The sequence below is a fragment of the Mustelus asterias genome, chromosome 21 (genome assembly GCF_964213995.1).
Source record: "Mustelus asterias chromosome 21, sMusAst1.hap1.1, whole genome shotgun sequence".
In the NCBI taxonomy this organism is placed as follows: Eukaryota; Metazoa; Chordata; class Chondrichthyes; order Carcharhiniformes; family Triakidae; genus Mustelus; species Mustelus asterias.
The window spans coordinates 17,699,049-17,715,455 of record NC_135821.1 but is presented as its reverse complement, the minus strand read 5'-3'; the positions used below and the strand labels follow the sequence as shown (position 1 = coordinate 17,715,455).

The 16,407-nt window shown below is 46.1% G+C and overlaps 1 protein-coding gene across 1 annotated transcript in view; it reads right to left on the bottom strand.

The window, feature by feature from the left end:
* Positions 1-16,407, bottom strand: part of LOC144509518 (guanylyl cyclase C-like) — an 89,796-nt gene that overhangs the window by 31,106 nt on the left and 42,283 nt on the right. Inside the window, exons 12-16 of the mRNA XM_078238425.1 lie at positions 13,540-13,624; positions 10,454-10,559; positions 8,678-8,740; positions 6,988-7,059; positions 2,041-2,145 (exon numbers count right to left, since the gene is read on the bottom strand). Coding sequence (XP_078094551.1) covers positions 2,041-2,145; positions 6,988-7,059; positions 8,678-8,740; positions 10,454-10,559; positions 13,540-13,624 — 431 coding nt within the window. The remainder of the gene's footprint in view (positions 1-2,040; positions 2,146-6,987; positions 7,060-8,677; positions 8,741-10,453; positions 10,560-13,539; positions 13,625-16,407) is intronic.

The window sequence follows — 16,407 nt, the reverse complement described above, 5'->3', positions numbered from 1 at the left end:
GATCCGCCTTCAATTCCGGCCATGGGTGACTGTGCGGAGTTTGCACGTTCTCCTTCTTCACTAACTGGCTAACAGGAGGGAGAGGTTACCCCCAATGTCCTGGCCAATATTAATCCCTTAATCAACATCATTAAAATAGACTATCTGATCATTATATAGAAATGACCCTGGTAATTATAGGCCGGTTAGTCTTACTTCGGTGGTCGGTAAGTTAATGGAAAAGGTCCTGAGGAATAGGATTTATGACCATTTGGAAAGATGCAGCTTAATCCGTGATAGTCAGCATGGATTTGTGAAGGGTAAGTCTTGCCTCACAAATTTGATTGAATTCTTTGAGGAGGTAACTAAGTGTGCAGATGAAGGTAGGGCAGTTGATGTCGTATACATGGATTTTAGGAAGGCGTTTGATAAGGTTCCCCATGGTCGGCTCATGAAGAAAGTAAGGAGGTGTGGGATAGAGGGAAATTTGGCTGATTGGATAAGTAACTGGCTATCTCATAGAAGACAAAGGGTGGTGGTGGATGGAAAATTTTCAGATTGGAGACCAGTTACCACCGGTGTTCCACAGGGATCAGTGCTGGGTCCTCTGCTATTTGTGATTTTTATCAATGACTTGGAGGAGGGGGCTGAAGGGTGGGTCAGTAAATTTGCTGATGACACCAAGATTGGTGGAGTAGTGGATGAGGTGGAGGGCTGTTGTAGGCTGCAAAGAGACATTGATAGGATGCAGAGCTGGGCTGAAAAATGGCAGATGGAGTTTAAGACTGATAAGTGCGAGGTTATTCATTTTGGTAGGACAAATTTGAATGCGGATTACAGGGTCAATGGCAGGGTTCTGAGGAATGTGGAGGAACAGAGAGATCTTCGGGTTCATATCCACAGATCTCTGAAGGTTGCCACTCAAGTGGATAGGGCTATGAAGAAGGCCTATAGTGTGTTCGCGTTTATTAACAGGGGGTTTGAGTTTACGAGCCATGGGGTTATGCTGCAACTGTACAGGACCTTGGTGAGACCACATTTGGAATATTGTGTGCAGTTCTGGTCACCTCACTATAAGAAGGATGTGAAAGCATTGGAGAGAGTGCAGAGGAGATTTACCAGGATGCTGCCTGGTTTGGAGGGGAGGTCTTATGAGGAAAGGTTGAGGGAGCTAGGGCTTTTCTCTTTAGAGCGGAGGAGGATGAGAGGCGACTTAATAGAGGTTTATAAGATGATGAGGGGGTAGATAGAGTGGACGTTCAGAGACTATTTCCTCGGGTGAATGTAGCTGTTACTAGGGGGCATAACTATAAGGTTCATGGTGGGAGATATAGGAGGGATGTCCGAGGTAGGTTCTTTACTCAGAGAGTGGTTGAGGTGTGGAATGGACTGCCTGCTGTGATAGTGGAGTCGGACACTTTAGGAACTTTCAAGTGGTTATTGGATAGGCACATGGAGCACACCAGGATGATAGGGAGTGGGATAGCTTGATCTTGGTTTCGGACAAAGCTCGGCACAACATCGAGGGCTGAAGGGCCTGTACTGTGCTGTACTGTTCTATGTTCTATTATCACATTGCTGTTTGTGGGATCTTGCTGTACTCAGACTGGCTCCTGCATTTCCTACATTACAACAGGGACTGCACTTTAAAAAGTAGCTCAGTGTCTGTAAAAGGCACTTCCTGAGGTCATGAAAGTTACTATATAAATGCAAATTCATATATCTCCCTTTCCCCAAGTTGCTCACTTCTTTTCCTGGGTTCAACAAGTAGGCCATACTCAAGTGAGCATTGTTTCATGTGTTAACTAATGTTGTCAGGGTTTTTGATTACAGGGGCAACACAGACAAGTTTGATCTTGTCCTAATCAAACACACAACTGTTTCTGATTTCCAGGAGACTTTACAGGATAACGACCAAGAACCAGGACTCGTTTTCTAATCTCCCTCACACCACCCTCCTCCCAGCAACTAGTCGCAAATCTATTGGCTGCCAAGCCAAGGAAAGCACCAACCATTTCAACGTGCCCCCATTAAAGCGAAGGAGACTCTCGGCTGACTTACCCTCAGTGATCCTCGGTCGCAGAACTCAACCACTTTGAATATCTCAAAGTCAAGCTTCACCGTGCCGTAGAATTTGGTTAAATTATAATAATCAATTTGCAGCAGCTGAAAGAGAAATAATTTTGTTTAGAATTTTGTAGCGAGCTGTTTAATAATCACAGAATGATACAGGAGGCTATTTTTCCCATGTTTGCCTGTGCCCTCTCTTTGGACTTGTTCCTTTCCCCATAGCCCTGCAAAGTTTTACTCTTCAAGTATTTATCCACTTGCAGGCGGCACGGTGGCACAGTGGTTAGCACTGCTGCCTCACGGTGCCAGGGACCTGGGTTCGATTCCCGGCTTGGGTCACTGTCTGTGTGGAGTTTGCACAATCTCCCCGTGTCTGTGTGTGTTTCCTCCGGGTGCTCCGGTTTCCTCCCACAGTCCAAAGATGTGCGGGTTAGGTGCATTGGCCATGCTAAATTCTCCTTCAGTGTACCCGAACAGGCGCCGGAGTGTGGTGACTAGGGGATTTTCACAGTAACTTTATTGCAGTGTTAATGTAAGCCTACTTGTGACTAATAAATAAACTTTTTTTAAAAATTGCCTTGAAAGTGATTACTGAATCTGCTTCCACCACACTTCCAGACTGATCATAACAACACATTGGTTGGGATTTTCCCGGCATGCTCGCCCTGCAACTGGAAAATCCCGCCTGAAGTCAACAGACCTTTCCATGGTCTGCCCCTGGCCCGCTATGATTCTTGTGACAGGCGGAATGGAAATATTCGCCCCATTGTGTTAAATGACCATTCTGATGGTGTAAGTTATCAAAAGGGCAGGATGCTGTAGGCTTTTATTGACTTGTCCTGCCACCTTTCAAAGGCTTATGCATTGCACTCAGACCTTCCCAACATCAACATGCATTTACATAACATCTTTAATGGACTAAAAAGTCTCAAGATGCTTCATAAATGATCGTGTGAAGAGTGTAAAGAGAGTTGCTCCGGGTTAAGAGTCCATTTCCTTCGGTTACACAATGTTCTATTTATAGTCCATCTGGGTTTCAACTCTAACTTTCTTTATTCTTGATTAGATTTGGTCCTCCGACCTGCTCTCATAGGAAGTCTTGGGGCCCAAGCGGTAGCTTTCCTGCCTGAGTCAGAAGCTCCAAGTTTGAGTCCCGCTCCAGGACTTTGTGCCCAATTCTCCCCCCAAAATTCTCAGTGCTGAATTGGCGGGAAAACTGGTGTAAATCACGATTGTTTTTTCAGTGGGAGTTCAGACACAAATCTCCCCGCACTCTGTGCACTGCAGAGGCCACAATCGTGAATCTCATTAAAAGCTTGGTGGGGTGGGTGGGGGGGGGGGCGCTATTCATGCCAGAGTCTGACAGTTCCGGAACTCTCCGCGTGCACTGTGGCCCCCGCACTGTCAGACTGCAGTTTGCTGGCCATCTCGATCGCTGACAGCCCAGGATCCTCACACTGCTGCCCCTACACCCCCATCCACGGCCTGATCGCGGCCCCCACGACCAATCCCAGGCCAGCCCTGACCCCCGACCCCCGTCCTGTCCCGGAGCACTGCAATCTCCACCTCCCCCCACAGCTGTGACAATCACCCACCCCCTCCACTGACCGCCCCCCCAACCCTGGGTAGGCAGACCCCCCCTCCCCCAACGGGATGCAGAACCGCGTGTTACAGAGGATATGATACAATGCAACACCTACTATTGCATCCAGTCCCCATCGCATATAGCACGCACATCCATGCCAGTGTGATTTTTCCACTCACTAGTAACACTACAAGAAGTGGTAATAACAAATTAACTAGGACAATTATTAGTGTGAACAGCTGATGGAGCTGCCTATAGACCTGACTTTCCGAGAAATTTGATGACGTTTTAAAATTGGAAAGTACTGAAATGCACAAAATGATCGACCCACTTTAAATGGAAATGGCTTTGTCACTAGACTATTAATCCAGAAACTCAGCTAATGTTCTGGGGACCCGGGTTCGAATCCCGCCACGGCAAATGGTGGAATTTGAATTCAATATAAAATATCTGGAATTAAGAATCTACTGATGACCAAGGAACCATTGTCGATTGTCGCAAGATTCATCTGGATTACTAATATCCTTTAAGGAAGGAAATCTGCCGTCCTTACCTGGTCTGGCCTACATGTGACTCCAGAGCCACAGCAGTGTGGTTGACTCTTAAATGCTCTCTGAAATGGTCTAGTTCAAGGGCAATTAGGAATGGGCAACAGTTGCTGGCTCAGCCAGTGACATCCACATCCCATGTAAGAATAAAAAAAATTAACGCAGCATCTTTTCAATGGATAGCTATGGTGATTAGAATGATTGTTAATGGTTAACTCAATTTTCATGGCTGCCCATGTTAGGGGTGAATAATGACACAGAGTATGGACTGTACTACGCCATGCTGTGGTTCACTGTCTCACCTCTGAGTTGGAATGTTGTGGGTTCAAGTCCTATTCCAATGACATGTGATCAACACTGACACTCCAGCCTAGTACTGAGGGAGTGCAGCAATGACAGGATGAGACATTAAACCAAGATCCTATCTGTCCTCTTGAATAGATGTAAAAGATCCCATGGCACTTTCCGCCCATCATGTCTGCACTGGCTCTCCAAATGAGCATTATGACTTAGTGCCATTCCCCTGCCCTTTCCCCCATGGCCCTGCACGTTGTTTCTATTCAAATAATCATGGAATGCCCTCTTGAATGCCCCGATTGAACCTGCCTCCACCACACTTCCAAGCAGCGCCTTCCAGACCCCAACCACTGGCTGTGTGGAAAAGTTGTTTTCTCACATCACATTTGTTTCTTTGGCAACGAGTGTGTGAACTCTGAGTTCTCCCTGGTGTCCCCTGCTCAATATTTATCCCTCAACAGATCTGTGAGCAAAGTTAAAGCTCATGCAATAAAAGGGGCAGCAACAACATGGGTACGAAATTGGCTGAGTGGCTGGAAACATAGAGTAGTGGGGAATGGTTGTGTTTCAGATTGGAGGAAGGTCTATAGTGCAGTTCCCCAGGGATCCATTTTAGGACCCCAGCTCTTCCTGGTATTAAAACAGGGCACAGTTTCAAAATTTGTGGTTAATATGAAACTGGGGAGCATTGAGAACCATGAGGAGGATAGTGTATAACTTCAAAAGGACATAGACAAGTTGGTGGAATGGGTGGACAAGTGGAAGATGATATTTAATGTAGAGAACTGTGAAGTGATTGACTTGGTAGGAAGAACGCAGAGGGACAATATAAAATAGAGGGTACAATTCTAAAGTAGGAGCAGAGAGACCTGAGTTTAATATGTGCATAAATCATTGAAGTTGGTAGGACAGGTTGAGAATGCGGTTAATAAAGCGGACGATATCCTGGGCTTTATCAGTGAGTTTAAGTTTATTTATTAATGTCACAAGTAGGCTTACTGTAAAAATCTTCTAGTCGTCACACTCCGGCGCCTGTTCGGGTACACTGAGGGAGAATTTAGCACGGCCACCCTAATCAGCACGTCTTTCAGACTGTGGGAGGAAACCAGAGCACCCGGAGGAAACCCACAGAGCACATGCAGACTCCACACAGACAGTAACCCAAGCCGGGAATCGAACCTGGCGCTGTGAGGCAGCAGTGCTAACCACTGTGCCAGCGTTCTGTAGGGGCAGAGAGTACAACATCAAAGAAGTTATGTTAAACCTGTTTAAAACACTGGTTTGGCCTCAGTTGGGTGATTGCATCCAGTACTGGGCACCACCCTTTAGGAAAAATATGAAAGCACTGGAGGGCAGAAAAGATACTTGACAATGGTTCTAGGCATGAGGAACTTCAGTTACTTAGAAAGATTGAAGAAGTTGGGACTGCTCTCCCTGGGGGAGGGAAGGTTGAGAGGAGATTTGATCGAGATGTTCAAAATCATGAGGGGCAGCCTCACTCGTCTCAAAACCATAGAATCCCACCCGAGGTCAACGGACCTTCCCATTGTCCGCCACTCGCCCGCTCTGATTCCCGAGGCGGGCGGGACGGTAAAATTCCAGCCCAGGAGTCTGGACAGGGTCCAGATAGAGAAACTGTTCCCTTTGGTGGAAGGATTGAGAACCGGAGGAGGGCACTGATTTAAGGTAACCAGCAAAAGAAGCAATGGAGACACGAGGAGAAACATTTTCACATAGCAATGGTTAGGACCTGGAATGCACTGCCTGAGAGTGTGGTGGAAGCAGAGGCTTTCAAAATGGAATTGGATCACTATTTGAAAAGGGAAAATTTGCAGAACTATGGGGAAAAGGAAGACAGGCAGATGTATGAATGGCTGAATGGCCTCATTCTGCACTGAAATCATTCTATGATTCTATGCTCCCACAAGCAGCAATGAGCTAATGACCAGTGATGCATCACTGCATCACTGGTCATTAGCTCATTGCTGCTTGTGGGAGTCTGCTGTGCGGCATGGTGGCACAGTGGTTGGCACTGCTGCCTCACAGCGCCAGGGACCCAGGTTAGATTCTTGGCTTGGGTCACTGTCTGTGCAGAGTCTGCACGTTCTCCCCGTGTCTGCGTGGGTTTCCTCCGGGTGCTCCGGTTTCCCCCCGCAGTCCAAAGATGTGCGGGTTAGTTGGATTGGCCATGCTAAATTGCCCCTTAGTGTCTGGGGGACTAGATAGGGTAAATACATGGGGTTATGGGGATAGGGCCTGGTGGGATTGTGGTCGGTGCAGACTCGATGGGCCGAATGGCCTCCTTCTGCACTGTAGGATTCTATGATTCTATGAAATTGATTGCTGCATTTCCATCAATATAAGGATGCCTACAAGTATTGAAATTGGCTGTAAAACACCTTAAACTGCATCGTGAAAGGTGCTCTAGATTTACAAATCTTTCTGTACGTGTGTTACAAATGATGCCCAGTGCACTGAGAACTGGGGCAAGCGTTGGATGAGGTTTACCTTGTTGAGTTCGATCTTTTGCCTCACAGTGAAGTTGCCGTCCTGGTGTTTCAGCTTCTTCAAGACGACAATCTGAAAGAGGGTATAAAAGATTTCACTCCAGATCCTTCGTCAGCCTGGATTTCAGGTTTGCAAGCCGGATATTCTTGCGAGGAATGTTTTATGCCCACACCGAGGAAGCAGCCTGGTACATGCTATCCCAGGTGGCAGCAGGCTCATTACGTGGTTGTTGGGCAGTGGGCAATGATATTTGTAATGACCTTAACGAGGCCCATGATGTGGACCTCTTCGAATATGAGCTCCCAGATTAAGACAGTAATGGCTTGTCTAAACAGGGAGGCCTGCTTATGTATGTAATGTGGAGTGTCAGGGTTACTGGCACTCTGGATTTATACTCTGTATGAGGAAGGACCTGTCTGAGTGTTGCTGGCTATGTAAATCTACATTTAGTGAAGGGACACTAGTCTCGGAGGAGTTATTTCAATATTGAGCACATTTATACTGTACATTTTACATTTGTAATTTTTGGAATAGGGTAACAAGCAACAATTTGCATTGATATACCACCTTGAATGGAATAAAGTATCCCAAGGTGCTGCACAAGCTCTCACTATTAGAGGAAAGATGGTGGCATAGTGGCAATGTCACCCAGAGGCCCAGGTTACTGCACTGGGAACACAGGTTCAAATCCCCCCACATAGTAGCTGATGGATTTAAAATCCAATGAATAAAAAAAAATCAGGAATCAAAAGCCAGTATCAGTATTGGCAGCCATTAAATTATTGTTCATTGATCATAAAAATTGATCTGGTTCACTAATGTCCTTTAGGGAATGGGAGGGGAGGCAATGGCCTAGTGGTATTATCGTTAGACCATTAATCCATAAATTGAGCTAATGTTCTGGGGACCCGGGTTCGAATCCTGCCACGGCAGATGGTGAAATTTGAATTCAATAAAAAATATCTGGAATTGAGAATCTACTGATGACTATCAAACCATTGTCAATTATCGGAACAACCAACCCATCTGGTTCACTAATGTCCTTTAGGGAAGGAAATCTGCCGTCCTTACCTAATCTGGCCTACATGTGACTCCAGAGCCACAGCAATGTGGTTGACTCTCAACTGCCTTTGGGCAACTAGGAATGGGCAATAAATGCTGGCCAGCCAGCGACACCCATGTCCCATGAATGAATAAAGAAAAAATCTGCCATTCTTACCTGGGCTGGTCTACACGCATTCAAGAACCACAGCAATGTGGTTGACTATTACTTGCCCTCTGAAATGGCCGAGCAAGTTACTCAGTTCAAGGACAATTAAGGATGGGCGACAAATGCTGGCCCAGCCAGCAACACCTACATCCCATGAAAATAATAAGTAAATGAAAAATGATCAAACAGAATTTGACATTCAGCCACATACGCAGATATTGGGGACAGGCGTCAAAGGTTTGCTCATACAGGCAGGTTTTAAAGGAAGTGACTGACGTTAAAAAAAAGTGCTGAGAGATTTCGGGAGGGAATTTCAGTGCTCGAGGCTTTGGCTGGCAATGGCACAGGTACCAATGGCAGAGCGATGGAAATTCATGTCGATATCTTGCAGGATTATAAGGCTGGAAGAGTGTAAGGAGGGAGGAAGCTATGGATGGATTTGAAAACAAGGATGAGAATTTTAAAACCAAGTCACAATACCTTTTTGTCATATTTTGCTCTCCATAAAGGCACAAGGCTTTCTTTTCTCTTGTCCTCTTCGATCTTGAGATACAAGATAGAGTGGATTAGTCACATATACTGTGAGAGAGTCTATGGCTTTATAACTTGCCACCTATTGGTATCACTCTCAGCTGGGAATTTTTCCAACTCCCGCTATCAACCTTGAGGAAGAAAATTCAATGGTTCTTTGTTTGCAGGAACACAGGGACCAGGGATGCATGTACACAGGTCACTGAATGAGGCAGGATATATTGTGAGTGTGGTTAGCAAAACCGATGCGATCTGGTGCTTCATAAATGGAGATATTGAAAACAAAAGCGGGAAATGTTATGCTGAGCATTTATAAAGCTTTGGTCCCAGTTCTAACCGCCACAACTTTTGGGAGGATGTGAGGGTCTTTGAGAGGCTGAGGTGAGATTTACCCAAATGCTTCTAGAAATGGGGTATTTTAGCTACAAGGTTAGGTTGGAGAAGCTGAGGTTGTTCTCCGTGGGGCAAAGGAGATTGTGGGAAGATTTGATAGAGGTGTACAAGATTATGACAAGTTTGGGTAAGGCAAACAATGGAAGCCTTTTCCTATATGGTGATGGTACAAGGATCATAACTTCCATGGCTATGGGCCAAGCGCTGGAAAACGGGATTAGTGTAATCAGATCTTTGTTGACCAGCACGACACAATGGGCTGAATGGCCTCCTTCTGTGCTCCAAATGTCTATGAATCTATGAAAAGGACTAGGAGACACATTTAAGTTTTTGACAAGAGGTACAAGGTCTTTTATAATGCCGCAAAAGGGAACTCGCTGCCCACATGGTGGTGAAAGCAGAGGCAATCAATGATATCAGAAGAAAACGGGATTGGTGCTTGAAGGAAATAAACTTGCAGGGCTACAGGGGATAGAATGGAACTGATTGGATTGCTTTACAGAAGGTTGGCAGAGTCTCAATGGGCCCAATGGCCTCCTTTTGTGCTGTAAATGTCCCTAATGGCTTTATGGCTGCTGCTGGGGTACGCTTCCATGTCCTCTCAGCACCCTTCACCCAAATTGCCATTCATCCTGGCCATGGTGGTGTATTGGTAACATCACTGGACTGGTAATCTACAAGAACCCAAAGAGAGAAAATGCTGGAAAATCTCAGCAGGTCTGGCAGCATCTGTAAGGGGACAAAAGAGCTGACATTTCGAGTCCAGGTGACCCTTTGTCAAAACTGGATTCGAAACGTCAGCTCTTTTCTCTCCTTACAGATGCTGCTAGACCTGCTGAGATTTTCCAGCATTTTCTCTTTTGGTTTCAGATTCCCCACCATCCGCAGTAATTTGCTTTTATCCAGTAATCTACAAGACATGGATTCAAATCCCACCATGGAAAATTAATAAATATCCGGATTTGAAAACTAATCCCATTGATGTGGAACATCTTTGGAACATCCCACAATAAAAAAACACCAATGTCCTTAAGCTGCAGGAAATCTGCCATCTTTACCCGGTCTGGCCTACATGTGACTCCAGGCCCACAGCAATGTGGTTGTCTCTTAAGTGCCCTCTGAAATGGCCCAGCGAGCCACTCAGTTCAAGGCCAATTAGGGATGAGCAACAGAACTTTCCATTGAAGGAATAAATAAAAACAGCATGTACCTTAGATCAACTCTTGTGTCTAACTATCCGTACAGCCTGAGAGACTTAGTGAAACACACACATCCTGTATAAGTTTTTAGCGGCCTCCATTTGTGCTTGCTAATGTTTCTGAGTAGATTTACCTTCAGGTTGATGCTGTTCTTCTCATCACCCTCCAGTGGCATGATTTGGTCGCTAGAAATGTGTGACCATTTCTTTAAACGTATTCTTCGTTCCTTCCTGTACTTTCTGATGGTGTAACATTTGGTAAATTAAATAAAGTAAAGTTTATTTATTAGTCACAAGTAAGGCTTACATTAGCAATGAAGGTACTGTGAAATTCCCCTAGTCGCCACACTCCGGCGCCTGTTCGAGTCAATGCAATTAACCAGCACGTCTTTCAGAATGTGGGAGGAAACCGGAGCACCCGGAGGAAACCCACACAGACACGGGGAGAATGTGCAAACTCCGCACAGACAGTGACCCAAGCCGGGAATCGAACCCTGGTCCCTGGCGCTGTGAGGCAGAAGTGCTAACCCACTGTGCCACCCATATTAATTATTAAATAATTAAAATGCAGCTGTAACTACGCCAGGAGGCTGCAAAACAACAGGGCACCGGGGCAATAACTGAACTGAGGGGAGCAGTTGAACCATCATCTAATCATAGAATCGCTACAGTGCAAAAGGAGGCCATTCGGCCCATCGTGTTTGCACCAGCTCTCTGAAGGAGCATCTTACCCAGACCCTATCCCCGTAACGCCATCTATTTATCCTGCTAATCCCCCTAACCTACACAACTTGGGACACTAAGGGGCAATTTACCATGGCCAATCAACCTAACCCACACATCTTTAGACTGTGGGAGGAAACCGGAGCACCCGGAGGAAACCCACGCAGACACGGGGAGAACGTGAAAACTCTACACAGACAGTGACCCAAGACCGGAATCGAACCTGGATCCCTGGCACTGTGAGGCAGCAGTGCTAACCACTGTGCCACCGTGCTGTCCCAAACTGAACACGTTCATATTAAATATAGTGTAGGTATCCGTTTGGAGATATATACCATTCTGTAGCAGAAACTAAATAAAAATGATCAGGAGGAGGGCATTCAATACAATTTGAGGAGAATTTGAATAAATCTTGCAATAGGCTAGGAGAAAATATAACTAAAGGTTCTAATTTCAAAAAGACAAGAGTTTAAGGGGATGAGTGAGGAACTAAGGCTGTCACAAATAGCACCTTGTCTGATGGGCACACTCTCAGCCGCAGGTTTAAAAGCGAGGGGGCATGTAAAATTCAGGAGGTGTGTGCCCACCACCTACCGGCCTGCCCCTGCCCCCATTGAAATTTACCAGTGATGAGTGGGCATCCAGCAGCCCACTGTTCCAGGGGCCAACTGAGGCCTTTCAGTGGCCAATTAATGCCCACTTCCTGCTGGCACTGGGATTAAACCAGCAATGGGTGGGGCCCATGTCAAGCAGCCAGCCCAACAGCTTTCCTTGCCCAGGCTGATGGCAGGCAGTTGGCTCTCTCCTTAACCGGCTCCCCCCCCCCCCCCCCCCCGAGTCTCCCGCAGCCTTTTCTCCCCTTTGCTCCACCCCGCCTAATGTTTTAGCCACGTGGTGGGAAGTGGGGTGTGCAGTGGGAAAGGCAGCGCAAATTAATTCCAGCTCCACGTGTGACGTTTTTCCAGTGATTCAGCCAAACCCAAGGGTGTCCCTAAAAGTAGTGACACAAGTGACACAAATATCTTCTGTGTGGAGTTTGTCAGGTTTTCACTTGTTTCCGTTGCAATTAGATGGATTAGTCATGGTAAATGTGTGGGGTTATGGGGACAGGGCGGGGAAGTAGGCCTGGCTAATATACTCTGTCAGAGAGTTGGTGCAGACTCAATGGGCCGAATGGCCTCCTTCTGCACCATTGGGATTCTATTCTATGATAAGTTTTACCTTTAACAGATTGCGAGCCTGTTGCCAGAGGCTTATAGTTGACAGGAGATTACTCTGCATCAAGCGTGGCAGACCAGGAGTCTTTCCCGCTCTTACATAAGAACATAAGAACATAAGAAATAGGGGCAGGAGTAGGCCATCTAGCCCCTCGAGCCTGCCCCGCCATTCAATAAGATCATGGCTGATCTGATAGTGGTTTAGTTCCACTTACCTGCCCGTTCCCCATAACCCTTAATTCCCTTATTGATCAGAAATCTATTTACCTGTGACTTAAACATATTTAATGCTTCAATGGGCAGAGAATTTCAGAGATTCACTACCCTCTGAGAGAAGAAGTTCCTCCTCAACTCTGTCCTAAACTGACTCCCTCTTATTTTGAGGCTGTGTCCTCTCGTTCTTGTTTCCTTTCTAAGTGGAAAGAATCTCTCTGCCTCTACCCTCTCTAGCCCCTTCATTATCTTATATGTCTCTATAAGATCTCCCCTCAGCCTTCTAAACTCCAACGAGTACAGGCCCAATCTACTCAATCTCTCCTCATAAGCGAACCTCCTCATCTCCGGTATCAACCTGGTGAACCTTCTCTGTACTCCCTCCAAGTACATCTTTCCGCAAATAAGGGGACCAAAATTGCACACAGTACTCCATTGCGGCCTCACCAGTACCTTGTACAATTGCAGCAAGACCTCCCTGCTTTTATACTCCATCCCCTTCGCGATAAAGGCCAACATTCCATTCGCCTTCTTGATCACCTGCTGCACCTGCAAACTGAGTTTTTGCGATTCATGCACAAGGACTCCCAGGTCCCTCTGCACAGTAGCATGTTGTAATTTTTCACCTGTCAATGACGTGTTGGAAGGATTTTGCAGGTTGATACTCAACATATTGGCTACATTATGAATGTACCTTCCTTGGCCATCAGGTCTGGGGGTGGAACTCAAACCTGGAGCCACTGCGCCACAAGACCTCCACGTAAATAAATAGCGAAAGTTCCTTCCCCAGACAATGGTGAGCATGTGTAACTTGCTGCCACATAGACTAGCACTGATGTATTTAACAGGAAGATGGATAAATACATGAGGGAGAAAGGAATAGAGGGTGATGCTGATAGGGGATTAGATTAGATGTTTAACTAGCTCTCAGTATAATATCTACACGGTGATCTGGCCAATGTTTGATGGAAGTTTAACTCCTGTTGTCTTCCATCACACCAGTGGGTCCCCGCAGGGGGCAGTTTGCTCACTTCTGTTCTTCATTAGGCACAACCTCTGCTACTCACCGCAATACAATTAATGCAATCATCATAACCACCACGACAGTGACAGTCAGACCCACCACCGCAACCTGCAGCGTCGGACTACTTGCTGTGGGGTAAAAAACAGAGGGCGTTAAAGTGAATCCAGGGATTAAATGTCCACATTGCATTCAGCGAATTCCACTAATCTGGTTGCTTGTATTCTTGGAGGTTTCATTGTATGATCTCCAGCTTCGAACTGCTCCACCCCCCACACTCCCTCCATTGGTCCATCGTCCAGTCGCGCTGCAGTCCTACGGCCAATTGGAAGGCAAATAGATTCTTCAGATTGGATTCAACATGACTGTCAGCCTTTTATTAACCAACCAGCTCCAATGTTTTTAGAATGAACAATTCAAAGAAAAATGATCTTTTGTTTTAAATGTCCCTGTCCTCTTGGGTGTTGCTTGCAAATGGATCTGAAAATGGATCTTCAATCCCTTGAGACTCCAGGACAATCCTGGAGGTGATCGCACTGGAGGGGGTACAGAGGAGAATCACCAGGATGTTGCCTGGGATGGAGTATTTGAGCTACAAGGAGAGTCTGGATAGGCTTGGATTGTTTTCTCTAAAGCAGAGAAGGCTGAGGGGGACATGACTGAGGTGTATAAGATTAAGAGGAATATGGATAGGTAGAGTAGGGAGCAGCTGCTCTCCTTAGCTGAGGGGTCAATCACAAGGGGGCAGAGTTTTAGGGTGAGAGGCAGGAGATTCAGAGGGGATTTGAGGTGAAACATTTTCACTCAGAGGGTGGTGGGAATCTGGAATGCGCTGCCTGGGAAGGGAGTGGAGGCCAGAAAACTTACAACCTTGAAAAAATATTTGGATAAGCACTTGAAATATCATAACATTCAAGGATATGGGACAAGTGCAGGAAAATAGGATTAGCATATCTGTAGTGGTAGTTATTGTCGGTGTAGACTCGATGGGCCGAAAGGCCTTTTCTGTGCTGTATGCCTCTATGACTCTATCCTGGACGATTGGCAACTCTAGATTAAATAAGTGAGAAATGGAGGGTTACACATGGACCAGTCAGACTGGCATTTTGAGCTCTGTAGCTGTAACAGGGCTTCTCTGGTTGGATAAAGTAAAGTTTATTTATTTGTCACAAGTAGACTTACATTCACACTGCAATGAAGTGACTGTGAAAATTCCGTGGTCACCACACTCCGGTGCCTGTTTGGGTACACGGAGGGAGAATTTAGCCTGACCAATACACCTAACCAGCACGTCTTTGGAGTGTGGGAGGAAACCGGAGCACCCGGAGGAAACCCACGCAGACACGGGGAGAACGTGCAGACACCGCACAGTGACCCAAGCCGGGAATTGAACCCCGGGTCCCTGGCACTGTGATGTAGCAGTGCTAACCACCGTGCTACCGTGCTGCCCCATAAATGTAGAATTACGTGATAATACATAAACAGCAAGGGTGCAAATATAAAATTGTATTACTTCTTCCAAATGGTGCCACTGGCTGCCCCAGCAATGATTCACAAATTTCTAATGGTACAAAAATTAGCCATTCTAAACTGAAGAGGATACAGTTCATGGAAAGGCTGGAGTTTGGATTACTAACCACAGTTTCCTGATGCAGAAGAATTAACCATTCTGAGTTTCAGGTTGTGCTTTTAATTAAGGTTTTGTGAATGTCTAACTTTAATATTTATGAACGCAACTGGATTCGATTAGAAGCTTTAAATTCTTGACTGATTTCACCTCTGATTACTACCCTCAGGAGTAAGGAGTTAAAATAAAAACCTCCAAGAACCTGTGGACTTTTGGGGTTATGTATTCCCCCCACCACCTTCCTCCCTAAACCTGATGGTTTGTTTGTTTTCAATTTATTTGGACGGTTGTGACATGGAGGAACCTTTCACATCCCACACACCACCCAGCTTTCTTCTTTTCTCAGCCCTTTATCCCAAAACTATGACCTCTTATTCTAGATTGCCCTCCTCTTGTAGGGCTCTATGTCTGTATTAATGAATCCAAGGATCCAATCTCTTCTTTAACAGCCTTCTTATCTTGTCCTGCCACCTTGAAAGATTTATGTACGGGAACATGCAGGTCTCTCTGTTTCCGCAGCCCCTTTGAACGCATAGAAACCTAGAAAATAGGAACAGGTGTAGGCCATTCAGCTCCTCAAGCTTGCTTCGCCATTCAATATGATCATGGCAGATTCTCTATCGCAATGCCATATTCCCACTCATAGAATCCCTACAGTGCAGAAGGAGGCCATTCGGCCCATCGAGTCTGCACTGACAACAATCCCACCCAGGCCCTATCCCCGTAACCCCACACATTTACCCCGCTAATCCAGGGGGCAGTACCAGCATTCAGAGCCCTCCACACCAGTATGACCTCAGGAGACTTGCCCCTTCACTTTATTTTTCAAAGTGTCAAAAAAACTATGGCGATGTGGTCACGTGGCCCCTTTAATGGCAATCCTTCACAGGCCATATGACCAGGCTGGAACCAATGGAGCGCGGGCGTGCAAACCTGGGCCAGTCGAGAGCAAGGGCGCGCAGTCCCGGGGCTGGACGGCTTCAGCTGGAGTCAGGGTGTTGTTGGGAGTAGACCTGTATAGTGTATTGGTGAACCATTGGTCGTACATAGTTCTCAGTCAACCAATCTTTTAATTTGTTACTTACCATCTCAAGCTATTACAGTAGGAAAAACCGAAGTGCAGCTGACGTCTAACACTCCTGCTTTTCCCGTCCATGCTGACACTTTGATAAAAGAATCAGAAAATTCCACCCTGTGTGTCTGTGTCATTTTCTTTAGTTCATTAACTAGTAAAGCATTGGTAAGGGAGAGACTAACTGGGGGTGTGTTCGGACTCAGATTTGCTAA